The following is a 20,089-nucleotide window of genomic DNA, read 5'->3' as shown; positions in this document are numbered from 1 at the left end:
CAACATATCTTTGGAAGGACTCTTGCTGGGTGAGCATTATTCGGTTCAAATTGAAAAAATCGATCGAATCGAATTGATTTAAAAATTTAATTCGATTTTTTATATATTTTAGTTCGATTTTTAATTTTAGAAATTTCGATTATTTCGATTCGGTTCGATTTTGATCAGAAAAAACTGAAAAAACCAAACTGAACCGATTAGTGATAATAATATATTTTTTTCAATAATATAGAGAAATTAAATCATATTAAAATTAAAATATTTTAATTAAATTTTAAAATATTAAAAATAAAGTGTAAAAAATAAGAAAATTATTAAAAATCGAAATCGATCAAACCGAACCGAATCGAATCGAATCAGACCGATTCGGTTCGATTCGGTTTCTGACCAAAATCGGTTCGGTTCAATTTTCATAAACACTAAAATTTCAATTTTTCGGTTTATTCGGTTCGGTTCGGTTTTTAACCGAACCGACCGAATGCTCACCCCTACTCCTCGCTGATGGAAGCTTAGTTTCCTAAAGCAAAACTACCCATAGAGTGTCTATGGAAATCAAAAATGAAGCGAAGCCTTCTCTAATCGTGAGGGCAATTTTTTTTATCATACAATAAAACTTAAAAAAAAAAAAGAAAGATAATTCAATCCAAATACCCAATAACTAAGCAAACCAACCACAGCGGAAACCTAGGGCCACAATCGCCACCCAAAACAAAGCCTAGAACCCATAATGCATAATCCAAAACCACCAACTGATCTAGCACACCCATCACACGCTGATCCACCAATTCACTGCTAGAGAAATGCAGCACTAAGCAGGAAGAAAGAAAATTGATAAGCATAAAAAATGGAATCGACACCACAATCTCCATAGAAAAACAATACAAATCAAAGCAACAAGCATGCATACAGCAATAGAAATCCCAAAGAGCTCAGAGATGTCTTTGAAAGAAAAACAATTACAATAAAGAAGGAGGCAAACAATCTCAACTAGTCATAAATCTTTAGAAGCATTACCTACTAGATATAACGATCTAGTAGGGTAAGCAATCAATTGGTTTAGTTTAAATCGAACCGAAATAAATAAATTAAAAATTAAAATTATAGTATTTGTGAAAATCGAACCGAATTGATTTTGATTAGAAATTAAATCAAACTGAATCGGTCTGATTCGGTTTGATTTAATCGATTTAAATTTTTAATAAATTTTTTATTTTTAGACTTTATTTTTATTATTTTAAAATTTAATTAAAATATTTTGATCTTAATATAATCTAATCTAATATATTATTATCATTAATCGGTTTGATTCGATTTTTTTATTTTTTTATCAAAATCGAATCGAATTAAAATAATTAAAATTTTTAAAATTAAAAATTGAATCAAATTGAATTAAAATAAATAAAAAATTGAATTTAATTTTTAAATTAAATCGATTCAATTGATTTTTTTTAATTTGAAAAGTAATCACCTTCATGTAGTACCGAATTGCGAATGCTAAATAATAAAGATCCTCTCAAAGAGAAGCAAAATAAAGCCATCACATCATCTTTACAGTAAGTAAGTCATTTTCCTTAATAATAAATATATGTTTTAATTAATAAATTTTTTAAATATTTTAAACATTAAAAAATGCAAAAAATATTTTCCTAAACATAATTTTCTGCAAAACAATTCATCAGCCTATTTTAATGCTTTTTTTTTTATTCAACATCTAAAATACTTTACTAAGATCAAAATTTTTCAAAAAAAATATATTTTTTAAGTATAATTAGCTCCAACCTAAAAAAAAAAAAAATCTATTTTAGACTTTATTTATTTCATAAAAAATATTTTATAATTGTTTTATAATTTTAGTGTTTAAAGCATGAAAAAGAAATACTTCCTTCATAAAAAATTCTAAAATTTAAGAATTTTATTAATAATACTGAATGTTTTATACACAAATCTCGTTATTCACTCTTCACTTTATAATATTATAATTTAATAGATAAAAAATAAATTATTTTCTTAAAAAATAAAAGTGGGGTAATAAATTTAAGGCACAAGTTTAAATCAGTTCTTGAACTTTTTTTAATCAAAATCTAAATTAGCTCAAGTCATTCTTGTTGCCAAATAAAATCTAAAATTTTTACATGCAAGTCCAAATCATTAGTTTTAATCACATAAAATATTAGTTTTCTATTAATAAAATATTATTTTATAATTTTGCATATCAAAATTATTTCCAAAAATAAAAATTAATCATATTTGGCATTTTTCTTGCTTTTCATAAAATTAAGGTATTATTGTGTTGATGAAGTTAGCATTATAGTGTTTTGCTGTTCTTTATTTTTTGATGGTTGATTTGTTAATACTTTAAGATTAAAAGGACTATTTAGATATTTGTTTGCTTCACTTGTGAAAATCAATTTTAGTTCTTGGTATAAGGTTATTATAATAGAATTAGAAGCCAATAAGAAGTTAGGTTTTATAGAAGTACGATCTCAGTGCTAAATAGGGCATTCAAATTGTATGAATAGTGGAGAAGATGTGATTTCATGGTCACATAATGGTAGACGGTTTTATCTTTACAATTTCCGCTAGAGATCTTTGGCTTGAAATCATTGAAAGGTTTAGAGAGTGCAATAAGCCAATGATTTATCAATTACAAAGGAAGATCTCTTTAATCACTTAAGAGAATATCTCTGTGTCAGTCTATTTTATTAGACTTAAGGGATTGTGGGACGAATTGACTCTAAAGGATTGTGAGACGAATTAGGGTCAATGGAGACTTTATCTCCATGTACCTATGGTTCTTCTAAGGCAATCAATGAAATAAATAATAAAAATAAATTTATACAATTTCTAATAGATTTGAATAATATTTTTGGTCTGGTAAGAGACTAAATCCTTGAAATGGATCCTCTGCTCTTTGTTAATAAAAGTTACTCCAGGGTGCTTAAGTTTTGTTGGGATTGATTGGTTCATAGCAAAATTTATTGATCACATCGCTTCAAACTCCACTTCTCTATCGGATATTCTAAAAAATTAATTGTAGTGTTTATATATTATTACTTTTATATATTATTTATTGTGGATTCTTCTAAAATTTAAATTTTATAAATGGTGTTAAGTATTTTTGTGTGTATTATGAATATGGATTATAATATTTATGAGTGAAGTTTAATTTATATCGAATATATTCTTAATTGTCAATTACTCATATTATATAAAAAAATTTAAAATAAAAAAGAAAATTATTTCATTAATTATAATAAATATTATTAAAAATATACAAAATTTTTCAATAAATTTTTGACGAATTTACAACAAATATTATTGAAATAAACTTAACATTTTCAGCAGATTTGCGATCAACATATTTCATCGGTAATAAATTTCAACGGATTTCCAACAAATTTGTTATTGAATGAATTTTTTTTCTAACAAATTAACGACAATCGTAGCTAAATTTTACAACGGATTTATCTGTTAAAAATTCATTACTAATATTTTTCGTTGGCAGTGAAAATTTATTGAAAAAATTAGCGTTAAAATTTTAACATAAGATGTTGATTCGTCGAAAATTTGTTATTAAAAATATCAAAGATGAAATTTTCCATCACTAATATTCTATTTTTTATATTAGAATAAAATAGTAAATAATTTTTACTATTTAAAATCTTTAAAAAATGGTTACTGAATAATATTTTATTAAAATAAGATTTATTTAGATTTACTGTTGAAGATTTTATTTGATTTAAAATATTGATTTTGACTTATTTATATTTTAAGCCTATTGATAAATAAAAATTTAAAATTTTGGCCTATTTTTTAATTTAATTTAAAAGTTTAAAAGTTAATATAATTGTTCAAATTTTGAAATTTGGTTGTAATTTTATTTAGAATGAATTCCCATGTGGCAAGCCAGATGCCACATGGCTTTTTAAAATATTAAAATGTGGAAACCAAATACCATGTAGGATAACTATAATATATAAATTTTAACCTCAGTTAATAAATTAACTAAGGTTATTTGGGTAAACTTAAAACACATCCACCATCCCCAAATTAAAAACTTAAATCCCTAAAACTTTCAGTCATTTTCATTTGTTCAAACACGCCTACGAGAGTGCAGCATCCATCCCTCCTTCATCTCTGCATGCAACGCATGTTTACGCAAAATTGTTATTCCTTAATATCATTTGCTCGGTAGGATGAAAAGTTTGATGGACATATTCACAGGCGAAGCCATAAGGACTCATCAGATGTTGCGTAACTGGGAAATTTGCAAGGAGCAGACCATGAGGTCCTGCCATTCATTTCAAACAAAAAGGGAAAGAATCAAGAATCCTTTAGGAAAAATTATAACTATGAGAAGAAAATTGAAAATTTGACCTCTGAAGAGAGGATTTGAGGATATGAGGGAAGAGTTCTAGGGGGATTTTGCTCAAAATCTCACTTTCTATCCTCATTGGCTTCGTACTATACTTCTCTTTCCCTTTCTCTTTCTCCTTCTCCTTCGGCTTCTGAATTTCATTTGAAGAAACACTTTTTCGTATTTGGCTCCTCCTCCTCCTCCTCCTCTTCCATCTCTGCCTCCTCCACCTTTTTCTACAAATCGATCAAAATTGTCACATAAACCACTCATCAAATTGATTCGAAAATATATCAAAGAGATTTTGCAAAATACTAGATCTGATGCTTCGGGGAGAACCTCTAGTTCGAGGAACTGGGCCAGGAAATCATCCTCATTGTCCGAGATGATCATGCTTGAAAGGCAGATCCTCCTATCTAATCTATTTTGCTTAAATTATTATTCTAAGAGATGTAATTTACTGATCAGGCAGTTGCCGCCGTTGGTGGTGGCAATGATTTCTAGAGATCAACTTCTATTTTGCTTCAACTAAACCCAAATAAGGTTAACGTTTTTCTATTATAGTTATCCTACATGGTATTGGGTTCCATATTTTAATATTTAAAAAAACCCAGTGACGTTAGTGCTGTAAAAGTTGAGAATAACTCTCACAGTTAACTGCACTTAATCATAATAATAATAATAATAATATAGATTTGCCCCATAGATTTTTTCACCATATAGAATTGCATTTCTAAGGCCATCTCTAACGTTACGTCAAATTCTAAAATCTATGAAATTTTAGCTCTGTATTACAGTATGCTAAATATAGCGTTATACTGTAGCAGCACCATTTTCTTTTTTTTTTTTTAATTTATAATATAATTTAAACTTTATATTTTTTCTATTTTTTTAATTTATAATATAATTCAAAACTTATATATATTTTCAATTAAGTTTTTTTTTTCACTCTCATAATTTATTATATTTTTAATTTATTTTATATTTTTATAATTATTGAAATTTAATTTAAATTAATATATTCACAATTATAAATAATATTTATAATAAATTAATTTATTTATAATATATTATATAAAATAAATAAATTAATAATTAAATAATATATTATATAGAATAAATAAAGTGAAACATATATTATAATTAAATAATATATATTAATTCAAAATATATTATAATTGGATGAAAATATAAAATATATAAATATTTAGAGTGAATATATAAAATTATATGAATTTTTTGAATGAAATATATAAATAAAATTAAAGTAAAATAAATAATATAATATTAAAGAGAGAAGAATATAAAAAAAATATTTTTTTGTGTTAAAAATACAAAAGGTTAGAAATAATATTACACTATTTTAATACAAAGCATAAAAATAGTATAAAAAATGGTGCATAGACCAGAGACGGCCTAAGGCCTATTGGGCAATAACACCAAAATACCCAAAAAAGATAAAAATCAAATAATGACCCAAAACTAAACCCAATAACCCAAAAGAAAAAACCAAGTAAAGATGAAAACAAATTAAGTCATATTAAAACCAAAACAAACCAAACAAAAAAGAAACCAAACTAGTAAAATAAACTCAATCAAATTAGCAGCAACTACACAGACGAAGACATGAACCAACAACCAAACAAATAAAGACAGGAACCTCCACTTACCGCACCGCAGCAACACTAGCCCTTGCCACAATCACCGACAAAACCACTAAGCCTACATTAAGGACAACCAATTCAGAGCCATCACAATGACAAAACCAAGAAAGGGGAAAACTCAGAACACTACAAATAACATGCAAGCCGAAAAGAAATAGGCCATTGGTGAGAGAACAACTATTGATAGAAGCTTTTATGTTGCTTCCATTTGCTACCTTTTATGTAGCTTCTGCTCTTTCAGATAAGAAGAGCATCCTTGTCTCGCTTCAATCATTGGTTACCCTCTCCATCTAAGGGAGTGTAAATATTTTTTTTTATGTTTTTAAGACTTTACATTGTTTTTTTTTGTTTTGCAAATCTATGCTTGAAGGTGAGGGTTTTTGGAGATCTGTCACCTATTGGGTTCTCCTTTATCAATCGTCCACGGTGGTTCTTGATCGAACGTGTGGCTGCGGTGGTGCCCTAGGGGTCCTTGAAACTTGCATGGACGGCTAATTAACCTTTGCGGCTCTAACCATTAAAGCCAAAACTCTGCTTAGATCCCCATTCCGTAGCCTCGACAATATTTTGGCTTGGTTAAAGCTTTTTCAGACCGTTAGACTCCAATTGGACCCGGCTTATGGGAACAAGAATCTTATGCGTCTGATACAGAAACTATTTAAATAGTGAAGAAAAAACTAGTTATAATAAAAAAATAAATTATAAAAATATCTAAAAAAATAATAAAAATTCAAAATCGCCTTTAATTTTATGATATGCCTCTAACTTTTGTCATATTTTTGAATAAAAGTTAGATTTAGTCCAAATTTAGTGTAAAGTCCAAAACCAACTTCTCTAAATCCTTGGTATGTTTTGTTCAGTCTTTATAGCTCGATGTTGTGAGGTCTTTTTATGTCTTCGTTTGGCAATGGTTTGGTTGGTGTATGCAATAGTAGTCTCTATCTTTTCTATATGCTACGGTTTAGAAATTAATGAACCATGAACCTTGAACCTTTTAGAAGCCTTGTTCCAAGCTTGTTTGTAGCTTCAGTAATGGACTTCACCCTTTTATTAAATATATAATAGTTTATTTTTGACAAAAATAGTTAATAAAATTTGGATAGACAGTGTTGAAAATTAAAAATACTGAATCAAATGCTTGGATATTTTGTTAGGTTTTATATTTCTTAAATTTGACTTTTAAATATTTATAAAGTTATTAACTATATTTTGATCGTTTTAAATATTTGGATATTTTGTAATTATTGTAGTTTTTTAGTGTTTTGGATGGTTCCAATTTTTTCCTATTTTGATTGTTTTAAGCTAACTGTTATAAATTCTACAATATATTGATATGGAATGCTATTATCAGTGGCGGAGTCAGGAGTTTCCCTTTGGTAGGGCACTACTGCGACACCACCGGCTACGCTGCTGCGGCACCTTTATTCCCTTCAAAGCATTTTCCGGTCGCCGGTACGACACGTGCCCCTTGCCGTACCTCCCCTGACTACTATTATTATTTTGTAAATAAAAACAAGAAGGATAACAACTATACTAGAACCAAGAAGTTTTTAGTAACAGCTGTCTACTTGCGGCTTCCGTTTCACATTGTGAGATTATAAAAAATCTAAATTGTATATAATAGTTAGCATGAAAATCTTAAATAACTTGAATTAATCATTTTAGGTCAAGTGAAAAATGAGTTTAAAAATTATTTAAGTCAATTCTGACCGGATCTATTTCAACAATAGACGAGAAACATGGGAAATTCTTTAATGGAAGCAAAACTTGCTATCTCAATCTACAGCGTACGCAATTCGCCTCCCTGTAAATATGCACCAAATTACATTCCCATAACCTTTGCAGGGTTACTTTTCCTCGCAATAGAAATAACGCTTCCATTTGTTTTACGTAACGAAAATACTTTTAATATTTTCTGACATTTAAGAGTAATTAAAAAATTTAATCAACAAAAAATATTTTTTTATGAGTAGATATTTAAATCATTTTAAGAAAAATGATTTCTTCTTTTAACAAAATAAAGTTATTTTCCATACTTTATAGAGAATAGTTTTCAACTGTATATTATTTTCTACAAATAAATGAAATTTATGTATCAAATTAATTTTAATTTACATACAATTTTATTCCCTTATAAAATGTATTCAAAATTGAAAATGCAGGCAACAATTTTTTAAGAATCTTTAGGCAGGGGCGGAGGGAAGGTACGATAAGGGGCACGTGCTGTATCGGCGACCGGAAAATGCTTTGAAGGGGATGAAGGTGCCGCAGCGGCGCAACCGGTGGTGCTGCAGCGGCGCAGCCGGTGCCCTACCAAAGGAAAACTCCTGGCTCCCCCACTGTCTTTAGATGATATAGATTATAAAATCTTTAGATCCTACACATTTATTTTTTTTTTCTTCCGTATTCTATTTAAATAATCTAAAACTGATCAAAAGGAATCATGATATCATCTCATAATCCTTCTTAATTAATTTCATACACTATTCTGAGTTATGTGGCTGAATGGATGAACCATGTAAAAGATTTCTCTCATTAGGATGGATTTTGTAGTGATTAAGCCATATGGATGAATGCATCATGTGATCAAACTAATTATTTGAATAAATAAATTATTTGCTTCAACCATGTGACTAAACTGTGTGGCTAAAAATTTTAGTCTCTCACTGTTAGAGAAACATAAGAAAAATCTAAAATAAATTCATAAAAATAAAAAAATGAAAAAATCGAATAAAAATATATATTTCATTAAAAAAGGACAAGAAAGAAAGTCTCTTACTATTAGAGAAACATAAGAAATGAAACTTAAAATAAACTCACAAAAATAGAAAAATGAAAAAATCAGATAAAAATATATATTTTATTAAAAAAGGACAAGAAAGAAAAGCGGAAGAAAAAAAGAAGAAAAGAGATGGCTAGGATTCCGTTGGAGATATAGTTGTTAGTTAACCTCAACAGTTAATTAGCCGTTATAATAATCTATTTATACAAGTTATATTAATAGAATCTAGCAGGATACCTAGAATTTTAAAGCAATGAATAAGAAAGGATCAACTAAGGTTGTTACTACAAAAACAAACTATACTTGCAATCTGCCCTGATCAACCATAATTTATAGGTAATAAATAGAATTAACCAAAGAAAAACTCATTACCATAATTATATTTTTTTTAAAAAAAATTACTATTTAATTTTTCTATTATATAGAAATTTATTAATTAATTGGAATTTAATTTTAAAATATATATTAAAGTTTTTTTTTTGAAAATGGATATTAAAGCTTCCTTTAACGGTTTAAAAGTATACTAATTAGTGTTTTTCTTAATTTTAATCGTTAAATTTTTAAAAAAATTTAAAATACTTTTAATACAAAATGATTAATTTTAATATTTTATAAAATTAAAAGACTAATTAATAGATTTTTTTAAACTATAGAGATTAAATAATAAAATATTTAATGAAATATGTCTAAAAAATAGAAAAAATAATTAATAAATTTTTTAAAATTTTAAAAATAATTTAATATATTTTTTAAAATAGAAAGATCAATAAATAATTTTTTATAATATAGAAATTAAATAATAATTTTTTTATTTTTTTATAATTAATATTAATGAAAAAAATTTATTAATTAGTTTCTTAATTTTGAAAAATATATTAATATATTTGTAAAGTGTTAAAAATATACTAATTAGTTATTCTATTAATTTTAGCCGTTAATTATTTTATTATTTAATTTTTATAATATATTAAAACATATTACTCTTTCAATTTGAAAATATCTATTAATCTCCTTATACTTAGAATATTTTAAATTTTTTTACAACACTTAATAACTAAAATTAATAGTGGATTAATTAATAGATATTTTAAAATTTTATAAAAATTTTAATACATTTTTCAAAATTAATGGATTAATTATTGAATTTTCTTATACCACGAGAATGAAAGAGTAATTTTTTTTTTTTTGTAAACATAGTAATTAACTTGCCTTGGAATACCTATTTTTGAACAACTATTACATTCACACAAATTTTGTCTCTACCAATTTAACCATTGTTCCATATTTATACTTTGTTTCTCTCAGATCGATCACCAACCATCATCTCTTCCTCTCCTTTCATCTCCTCGCATAATCTCTTCACTAAGGTCCTCCAATTTTCTAGGGCAAGTGAAGAGATAAGCCATTTTTTTTTCTCTTCAATTCCTAGATATTGTGGCTATGAACAAGCAAGGAGATCAATCAACAAGGTGGATTCTTGATGGTGTTGAAGCTGATAGAATGGATGAAGAATCCAAAAACCACTTGCCACACAGAAGTCGAAATGCAAAATCGGGTAATCTTGGGAAACATTCTGGCAATCTTGGGATGCACACAAGTAAAAATTCTTCTAGTCCTGGAACTTATTCAGGCAACCTTGGACAAACACTCAAGAGGACAACAAGTCAGTTTGGAGGATCTATATGGAAAACTACAAGCAATGCTTTGAGGATAAGTAGTGTTCTAACTCCTTCACCGCCCCCACCACCTCGTCGTCGTCCTGAAAGAGTTGAAAGGACGGCTTCAGCTGCTGCAAGAGGGCTTAAGGGCCTCAGGTTTCTTGATAGAACAATGACAGGCAAAGAAATGGATGCATGGAGGTCAATTGAAAATCGTTTCCATCAATTTGCAGTTGACGACAGGCTCCCCAAGGAAAAATTTGGAATATGCATTGGTTAATATTCTTAACTTTGCTGTTATTGCAATGTAAGTTCTTTTGTCTTATATATCTTTCCATTAACAATGAACCTTCAAAATTCTTGTGTTTATATAGGGATGGGAGATTCAAAGGAATTTGCAGGAGAAGTTTTCGACGCCATTGCAAGGCGAAAGAATATAGACACCACCAATGGAATAACAAAGGATGAAGTTAAGTTGTTTTGGGAAGATATGACCAGACAAGATCTTGATGCTAGGCTACAAATCTTCTTTGACATGTAAGAAACTCTATTACATCTTGTTATTGAGTTCTAACATGTTAAAAAGATGGCATAAATAATCATTACCACAAATCTACCTTTCATTATTTTTGTTGTTTATTCTTGAGTGCTATTGAGCGGCAAAACAAGTTGTTCTATTGGGGTCTTTGTTGTTGTACTCACCGTATATGTTCTGTAAAATTACAAGTTTTATTTTATGTTTTTCCTTGTATGTATCCTATGATTTTATTCAGATTCTTTTCACTTAGCATATCGTTGCGTAGGAAGGATATTTGGGATTTTATTTTCGGATTTAGATAGCAAATCTTCATGCTAAGTTTTTCTGGGATTTAGAATAAAAAAAAAATGATCTTCCTGCAGGTGTGACAAGAATGGGGATGGAAAGCTATCAGAGGATGAGGTGAAGGAGGTGAGAAAATTTACCCATTACATGCATTTTCATATTTCCTTCTCCACTTCACCAAGTACTTGTTTATTTAAGTTTCCTGTTCTTGTCATCTACAAAAGGTCATACTTTTGAGTGCATCGGCGAATAAGCTCACGAATCTTAACCAACAAGCGGCAACATATGCAGCTTTAATCATGGAAGAACTCGACCCAGATCATCTTGGCTACATAGAGGTGATTAATATAGCTTCATTCAAATGCAAGAACTACGAGAATATACATGCATGTACGTATATTAGCTTAAGTTATTTAAAATTTCTGTAATGAAACAGATGTGGCACCTAGAAATTCTACTAAGAGAAATGGTGAACAATGATGAGAGCGTGCACAAGCTGAAAAAAGCAAATACACTCACAAGAGCAATGATCCCAAGAAGATACAGAACTCCACTCAGCAAAACTTTCTCTTTAGCTACAGAATTCATATATGAGAATTGGATGAGAATCTGGGCAATCAATATTTGGTTATTCATCAACTTTCTACTTGTGTTGTGGAAATTTGAGGAGTATGTGCATTCCCCCACGTTCAAAATCACTGGTTATTGTGTCTGCATAGCCAAAGCTGCTGGGGAGACACTCAAATTCAACATGGCTCTTATTCTTGTTCCTGTTTGTAGAAGAACACTGACTAATCTTAGATCAACATGTCTAAGTAAAGCCATTCCTTTTGACGATAATATAAAATTTCACCAGATAATTGCAACTGCTATCTCAATTGGAACTCTTATGCATGTTATGGCACATTTGACTTGTAATTACCCACGGTTGAGTTCATGTCCCAAACTCAAATTCATGATCTATCTTGGACCAGTGTTAGGCTACCAACAGCCAACTTATGGAGGCTTGATGCTCACTACAGTAAGCATTACTGGGGTTGCTCTAACACTTATAATGGCTGTCTCATTTACACTGGCCACACACTATTTCAGAAGAAATATTGTCAAGCTGCCTGGTGTTTTTCACCGTTTGGCTGGGTTCAATTCCTTCTGGTATGCTCATCATTTTCTGATTTTGGCATATGTCCTCCTCATTCTTCATGGCTACTACCTAATTTTCCCAAAACCATGGTATCAAAAGACGGTACGTACAATCTTTATCCATAGAAAAATTCTCGCCTAGACCTGATTCATTATAGACTTAAAATTTATACTACCGTTGGAACGTGTATTGGGTTTATAATGGATCGCGTCTAAGTAAGTTTTTTTCCTCGTATGTACGATCTTGAACAAGGGTTAAATTCTTATATATTTGTCTTGCAGACATGGATGTATCTCGTTGCTCCATTACTGCTTTATGCCGGTGAGCGACTCTTTTCGGGATATCAAGAACATAATCATCAAGTTAATGTCGTAAAGGTTTGCATTTGTGATATATGATTAATCTTCTTGAAGCCTTACAATTTCTCATTGTGTAATTTGAGAGTCAATTTCAAATTAATTTCTGTATTAACACATGCAGGCCGTGATATATTCTGGAAATGTTCTGGCACTCTACATTACCAAGCCTCAAGGATTCAAGTACAGAAGTGGAATGTACCTCTTTGTCAAGTGTCCTGATATCTCCAAATTCGAATGGTTATCTAATCAATTTCCCACTAATTTATTTAGTTGATAATTATTTATTATATATATATATATATATATATATATATATATATATATATATATATATTAACAATTCCAGTGATTGCATCCATTCCTGTAGGCATCCATTCTCCATAACTTCTGCTCCAGGAGATGATTACTTGAGTGTTCATATTAGGACCTTGGGAGATTGGACTACAGAGCTTAAAAGTATATTTGAAAAGGTAATCCAAACTATTAACTTCTTTAATTAATTAGTGTTTCAAGCGTAAAAACTTAAAAAGTTTATAAATAAAATTATATTACACATAATTTACTACGCATTACGGTGACTTATTAACATACAAATAATTCTACAATTATAAAGTATTGGTATATGTAACTTTTCCTTACTTTACACCGATTTGATTTTATTTAATGGCTCGAACTCATGATCTCGGACCACAATTAGGGTAACATTGCCATTATAATAAAGTATGTAATACTTTTTAAATTTTAAAAAGAGTGATTTATCAGTATTAACGAGTTAACGAGTATATTGAGTGAAAATTCAAATTAATTAAGTTAGTAGTTTTATATATATAGGATGTTTCGACAAAAGAAAAGAAAAAGTCACCTTCATCTAATTTGCTGCCTAATATTATGCATTTTGCAGGTGTGTGAGCCCCCTCCATCTGATAAACAACAGCCAAAAAGAGGAAATCTAAAGAGAATTGAAACTAGGGCATTATCAACCGCAAACTATGATGAGATACAAGCAACGTGAGTTAAATGATTTTAGTAGTAAACCTGTCCTTTTCGGCTTTTAAAGATCAAATTCAATAGCTAGCTACTTCGATTTCTTGTGACAGATTTCCACAGATCCTCATCAAGGGACCATTTGGAGCCCCAGCTCAAAGCTACACACAATATGACATCCTCTTGCTTATAGGTCTAGGAATTGGAGCAACTCCATTTATCAGCATTGCAAAGGATCTCCTTTATCAAATAAAGCAAAACAATTTGGGGCCGGTAAGTAGAGAAAGAATTGAACTTGATCATAAGGAGATTTCCATATATGCCTTGCCAATCCATCTGGTGGATGGTATGCCTATAATTAGAGATGGAGGACTAACAATGGTGAAAATGAAATCCCATGAAAATTCAGTGAATCTAGCTAACACCATGATTGCATTTTACAGGGTAAATCAGTGGAACCAGCTAGAAAGTGTGCTGAAAGAGCTTACTTTTATTGGGTAACCAGAGAACAAGCCTCCTTTGAATGGTTTAAGGGTGTTATGGATGATATAGCAGAATTCGACCGTAATGTAGGTTTCCAGAGCTTATCTATGAAATCTCGTCTCAACTTGTTTTTTTACTACATTAAACTAACTAGTAATCTTGTCTGATCCTTGACAGAATGTGATAGAAATGCACAATTATTTGACAAGTGTATATGAACAAGGAGATGCAAGGTCTGCTCTTATTGGCATGGTGCAGCAATTGCAACATGCAAAGAATGGAATCGATATCGTCTCTCAAAGCCGGGTATGAAACACGAGAAATTTGAGAAATTTTATAATACAATCGTTTTATTATAAAACTATGTTTTTTTATAAGCAAAACTATACGTTCTTTGAACTTAACATATATGTAATGACAGATAAAAACCCATTTTGCAAGACCCAACTGGAGAAAGGTATTATCTCAATTGGCAAGCACTCATCCAGCTTCCCGAATAGGTAAGCCTAACTCTAGAGAAATTCATTCTTTGTAATTACCGATAATAAATTGAATCTAATCAGTAGCGAAACCAGTGATTCAATATTATTCTCTTTTAAGTAAGATTGATGGTTTGATTTTTATAATTGAGCAAATAATCGTCGAGAGTATTTAACCGTTTAACATGTCAATTCGTGCGAACAGATTTCATTCGATATCAGAAAATATTAATTTATTAACGTTTTCAGGTGTGTTCTACTGTGGAAGTTCAACTCTTGCCAAACCACTGAAGAAGCTTTGTCATGAATTCAGTTTAGATTCAACAACTCGCTTCGAATTTCACAAGGAAAATTTCTGAAAGTTGGAGTACCATGGTGTAAAATTTTTTTGTAGAATTGTTGCAATTGAGTCCATGGATAAAGCAAATATATATGTGTGTGTGTATGTGTGTTTGGATTCCATCAGAGATCAATGATTGATGGAAACATTAATTCCATAGTGTTGATTTGGGGAATCAAAGTCAATTTGTCCCTTGAAATTGAAATAATGAATAATTAATTAAATTTAAAATTGTAAATTTTTTAAATTCAAAAGTTGGCAGATATATGCTAATTAAAGTCAATTTTACTTATTCTAAAACACACACCATTAAAATCATAAAATTTTCTTTTATATTTATAAGTTGGTATTCGTTGAAATTTAATTTGCCATTGCATGAATATACACATGAATTTTAATATTTAATTGTTAAATGCATCTATTTAGTCATTTTAATTTTTAAAAAATTTAATAAATAAATTTCTCTCATAAAAGTTGTTATGACTATTCAATATTGTTTGTGTACTATTTTGATTTTTTCTATATAATTATTATATATATACAATAAATTAACTTTATCATTAAATTTAATAACGATTAATGATAAATTATTATTATAATAAAATTATTGCGTATATATCAGTTGTGTTTTAAAAATTCTCACCATTCCTAAAATTTCCTCCTTACCTTTCTTTTTTCCCTTTTTCTTTTTCCTTCATAATCTTTAATTTTTTTCTTTTATCTTTTTTCTGATCTCCTTAAAAATAATACTTAAATTCTATCTCTATAAATTATCTCAATAAAAATTTCCCTTTTATCTCTTCTAAATCAATAAATACGAATGCTATCTTATCCTCCTCTGCAGAAAAAAAAAAATTATAAAGAGATAACTAAAAATATATTGGCTATGCTGGATAGTTCTGTCGCTAATAACATGGGTTAGCAATAAATTAGCAGTAAATTCATCGCTGAAGTTTATAACAATAAAGTTTCCCACCGTAACTAGGTTTATATCTGTAATATAAAATCATCGTGTGATCTATATGAAATTTTATATATTTACACTCTAAATTTATATAGATTCAATTAAATGTTACTGTGTCGCGATTGGGTAATTTACAAGAAAAAGAAAGTGGGGTGATTGACGTTTACAGCAGCCACTTCGACGCTTAAATCATTAAACTAAAAACAAGGATGAATGTAAGGTATTTCTTAGAATTTAAGAGTAATTGTAAAAATTATGTCATTTGATTTCTGCGATTATTAGATTTTATACGGTAAAAAGATAGAGTTAATTATTATATCTCCTGAAAATTCGATTGATAGCGACTAATTGATAAGGGATCCCATGATTACCGGCATAATTTTACATGAAACATTATCTTATAAGTTGAGAGGGCGAGTCTTGACGAAAAGTTGAGACCTAAAACGTTCAAATCTTCTTTTTCTTTTATTAGATCGAATATTATCTTATCAGACTTTTAACACGTGGTCCTATTTTTGAGTTTTCACACATGATCTACTTTGAATGATTATTGTGTTATATTATAGTATAAACAAAAATTATCCTAACTAATTAAAGATCGACCTTAGCAATCGATTAGCAATGGATCTACCCCTGATGCCTCCTCAACTATGAGGATTTAAGCCATATAATAACCATAAGCTATAGCTAATTTAAAATTACATTCAGCTACAGGTATGAAAATTCATCTTTATTAGCAAGGGAATTTGGAACTGAATTAGAAAGTTTTTTCTTCTCCTTTGAGAAGTCGTCAAATCTTGCCTAACTCTAGAATACAACTCACCAAGGCTAGGTTTCCCTGGCATTGCTGAAGCCATCAGTTTAGTTTTTTTTTTTTAATTGAGAATTGAAGATTGAAGAAGTAAAATCTGAAATTTCTCAGAATTATTCAAATGTACTTATCATCAGGTTAAGTCTGTGAGTGCTATGAGCGTAATTCTTTAACACTCATTAATTAAAAAGGATTTAATGTTAAGAAAAATAATCATTTAATAGCTCAATGTATTACCAAAATAAATATTTAAAAACTCAATAATAAAAATCGTGAATATTTAAGGAAAAATATTTTTTTTTTGCCATGATATTTTCTAAAAAAAAATTTCAGTTTGATATAATTAATAATTAAGATCGTGTAATTAATATTTGGATTGATATTATTAATCGTGCTAAGTTTAATATGAAAGTTATGTATGAACACAATGCTAATAACTTTCCACTAAATTTAACTATTGCAGAAATTCTATCTAAATAGATAAGATTTCAATTTGAATGTGTGAGTTTTATGTTCTATCACTTGCTAGCTATATATTTGAACTCAATTTGAAATGCCACAGAAACACTCTTCGTCTGCAGCTGTCTGATTTCGTGTATATTCAATATATAAATTCTGCTGGGAGAAAATAAAGATAATGAAAAAGGTGATGATGATATAATGATTCAAGTTTCCCTTACCACCACCATCAGGACGGATCTGTCTATGGGGTAAAAGAGCCGTGCATCCCTAAAATTTTTAAGTTATTTAGGGAAATTTAAGTGATTTTTTTTTAAAAAAATTATTATTAAATTCTTTTATTTTTAAAAAATTTATTAATTCATCTCTATTTAAAAATTATTCAATTAAAATTTTTTATATTTTATAAAATTAAATTTTTTAGTTTTTAAAATTTATTAATTTATTTTGAATTTATATTACTTAGTTTATATAATTTTAATTATATATATTATTCAATCTCTATAATTTCAGATATTTATATTATTTAATTTATCTAGCCAAAATTAAAATAAGTTGATTAACTATTTTTTTAATAGATAAACTAAACAATTTAATCTCATAAAATGTAGAAATATTTTAATAGTGTGATTTTAATATGGAGACAACTAATAAAATTTTTAAAAATTTAAAATTTAATAATAATTCTCTTATAAATAAAACTCCAAACTCTCAATATTATTTTTATAGCAACTACTCTTATCCATATATATTTTTCTTTATCTTTATTTTTTTACAATTCAAAAAATTTATTTTTAATTTTTAAAATATCAACTCCAACTCTAAATATTTTACTTAAATTTTTTATTTTTAAAATATATATAAGATAAATTGTTCACTTATTATTTAATTTATTTTTATACATCATATTGATTATTAAAAAGTAATTTTTTTTTAAATTTCTCTAATTGAATTTAAATATCAATTTAAAAATTTTATTTTTAATATGCATCCAAATAGATAAAATAATCGAAAATTAAATTCAACCCCTAATTTAAATTACTGCATACCGGCCCCTTCACTCAGTTTCACCACATTCACTAACCTTTCAATCTGTAGCTATGCTCTCTCTCTCTCTCTCTCTCTCTCTTTCTCTTTCTCTCTATGTCTGTGCATGGACTGAAAAATACACTGAATGTCCCTCTTCAGGGAAACATCAGCATGACAACAACTGCATGTTAGCACTTTTTCCTTTCTTATAATAAATTTTTAACCTGTCTTTTTGTCTATCTTTTCAAAATTTCCTGCTTTATTTTCCTGTCCATTTCTATCTCTATCCCTTTTGTCCTTCATTCTCATCACACTCAATATCTCTCTATTAATAATTTGCACTTGTATTTTTCTCTCTGCCTCTCTATTTATGCTCCTCATCCTTTCAACTACCATAGAATAATAGTATGTCTCCTGCTGCTTCATCTAGGTGGTCTCCAACAACAGAGCAGCTCATGATCTTGGAAGAGTTGTATAAGAGAGGGATTATAGCTCCTAATGCTTCTCAAATTCAAACAATCACTGCCCATCTCTCTTTATATGGCAACATTGAACGCAAGAATGTGTTCTACTGGTTTCAAAACCACAAGGCTAGAGATAGACAAAAGTTTAAAAGAAAACTCATTAAGCAGCTGCAGCTTCAGCTACAACAGCACCTCCATCCTCCTCCTCTTCCACGTACTTTGTCACCTTTTCATCCAGCCTCTGTTCCTCAGGTGAGTTTCTGCTGCTTCATCATCTAGTTTACTTATGAAATGTGATAGCTATCCTTTTGCTTTCTTGTGGTGTTTCTACCATGGATGGTTATCTAACTGAATGTAATTGAAGCAGGGAGGACTTGAAGGTACAGCAACACAAATGATGATGAATCACCCATGGAAGGTGGAGATTCCAGAAAGTATCCAGATGGACGGTGTGGGTCCTCTTTCTGCTTGTAGCAGCAGCATAAGATCACTTGAAACACTTGAACTCTTCCCAATCACAGCAACAAATCACAAAGAAGAGTGCAATAATAATAACAACAAAATCTGTCACCAACTAATATCAAACGATCACTTTCTCTCTCTCTAGAGCTAGGTTTCTATATGCATAGGTAGATTTTGCAATTGCCAATTCAAGAACTACGTGCTGCTGTTGCCTTATTTAATGGTTTACTGTTTACTTTTCCATAATAGAATCTGCGTTGGGCTACAGAAGAATGTGCAGCTTTGATAATTGTATTGCTTTTCAATTGTCAACTTTGTCTCTGTGTAACCTAATGCTGCTTAGAGTGGGACACAAGCTAAGCTAGTACTTTGGATTATCAGCTTTTCTTTTGGTTTCGACCTCTCAGACAATTAGTCCATGCGATATTGAAACGGAAAATACTTGTCTGGATCAGAATAGAAATAAATGGATCCTATATGAAAAAACAGATAGATCTACTTCGAATTTACCTATGCTTTTCTAAAATAAAAGGTCATATGATTAAAAAAATTAAATAAATAAACCTTTTATATGTATTTATTAATTATGAAAAAAAATTATGTGTTATAGGAAACTAATTAATTTTTTAATTTTAAAAAATATATTCTAAAAATTTTAAAAAATATATTATTTAGTTTATCCATTAATTATAATAATTAAGTGTTATAGAAAAATTTAAAATATTTTTAATATAAAAAATTAATTAGTAAATATTTTTTTAAAAAATAAATATAATTAAACCTTGATATTTTCGCCCAATAACTTAATTTAATTTCTTTGATTAACTAAG

General features: G+C 28.8%; 2 protein-coding genes across 2 annotated transcripts; both read left to right on the top strand.

The window, feature by feature from the left end:
• The first annotated feature begins 10,243 nt into the window (after positions 1-10,243).
• Positions 10,244-15,089, top strand: LOC110614125 (putative respiratory burst oxidase homolog protein H). The gene is made up of 14 exons (XM_021755611.1): positions 10,244-10,736; positions 10,836-10,998; positions 11,362-11,410; positions 11,509-11,622; positions 11,721-12,527; positions 12,707-12,802; positions 12,906-13,021; positions 13,152-13,254; positions 13,686-13,792; positions 13,882-14,041; positions 14,212-14,337; positions 14,429-14,557; positions 14,673-14,751; positions 14,980-15,089. The coding sequence occupies exons 1-14, from the start codon at positions 10,244-10,246 to the stop codon at positions 15,087-15,089; spliced, it is 2,652 nt and encodes an 883-aa protein (XP_021611303.1).
• Positions 15,090-18,675: 3,586 nt separating this feature from the next.
• On the top strand, positions 18,676-19,634 carry LOC110614126 (WUSCHEL-related homeobox 3). The gene is made up of 2 exons (XM_021755612.2): positions 18,676-19,049; positions 19,165-19,634. The coding sequence occupies exons 1-2, from the start codon at positions 18,741-18,743 to the stop codon at positions 19,402-19,404; spliced, it is 549 nt and encodes a 182-aa protein (XP_021611304.1). The 5' UTR covers positions 18,676-18,740; the 3' UTR covers positions 19,405-19,634.
• Positions 19,635-20,089: the final 455 nt, after the last annotated feature.

This window comes from Manihot esculenta, chromosome 4, assembly GCF_001659605.2.
Source record: "Manihot esculenta cultivar AM560-2 chromosome 4, M.esculenta_v8, whole genome shotgun sequence".
Classification (NCBI taxonomy): domain Eukaryota; kingdom Viridiplantae; phylum Streptophyta; class Magnoliopsida; order Malpighiales; family Euphorbiaceae; genus Manihot; species Manihot esculenta.
This window is presented reverse-complemented; position numbering and strand designations above follow the sequence as displayed.

Excerpts from the sequence above, each read along its gene's own strand:
- LOC110614125 (XM_021755611.1), top strand. The coding sequence starts at position 10,244 with ATGAACAAGCAAGGAGATCAATCAACAAGGTGGATTCTTGATGGTGTT. Across the intron at positions 10,737-10,835 it reads AAAATTTGGAATATGCATTG|GGATGGGAGATTCAAAGGAA; the intron begins GTTAATATTCTT and ends GTGTTTATATAG. Across the intron at positions 12,803-12,905 it reads ATCAAGTTAATGTCGTAAAG|GCCGTGATATATTCTGGAAA; the intron begins GTTTGCATTTGT and ends TAACACATGCAG.
- LOC110614126 (XM_021755612.2), top strand. The coding sequence starts at position 18,741 with ATGTCTCCTGCTGCTTCATCTAGGTGGTCTCCAACAACAGAGCAGCTC. Across the intron at positions 19,050-19,164 it reads ATCCAGCCTCTGTTCCTCAG|GGAGGACTTGAAGGTACAGC; the intron begins GTGAGTTTCTGC and ends TAATTGAAGCAG.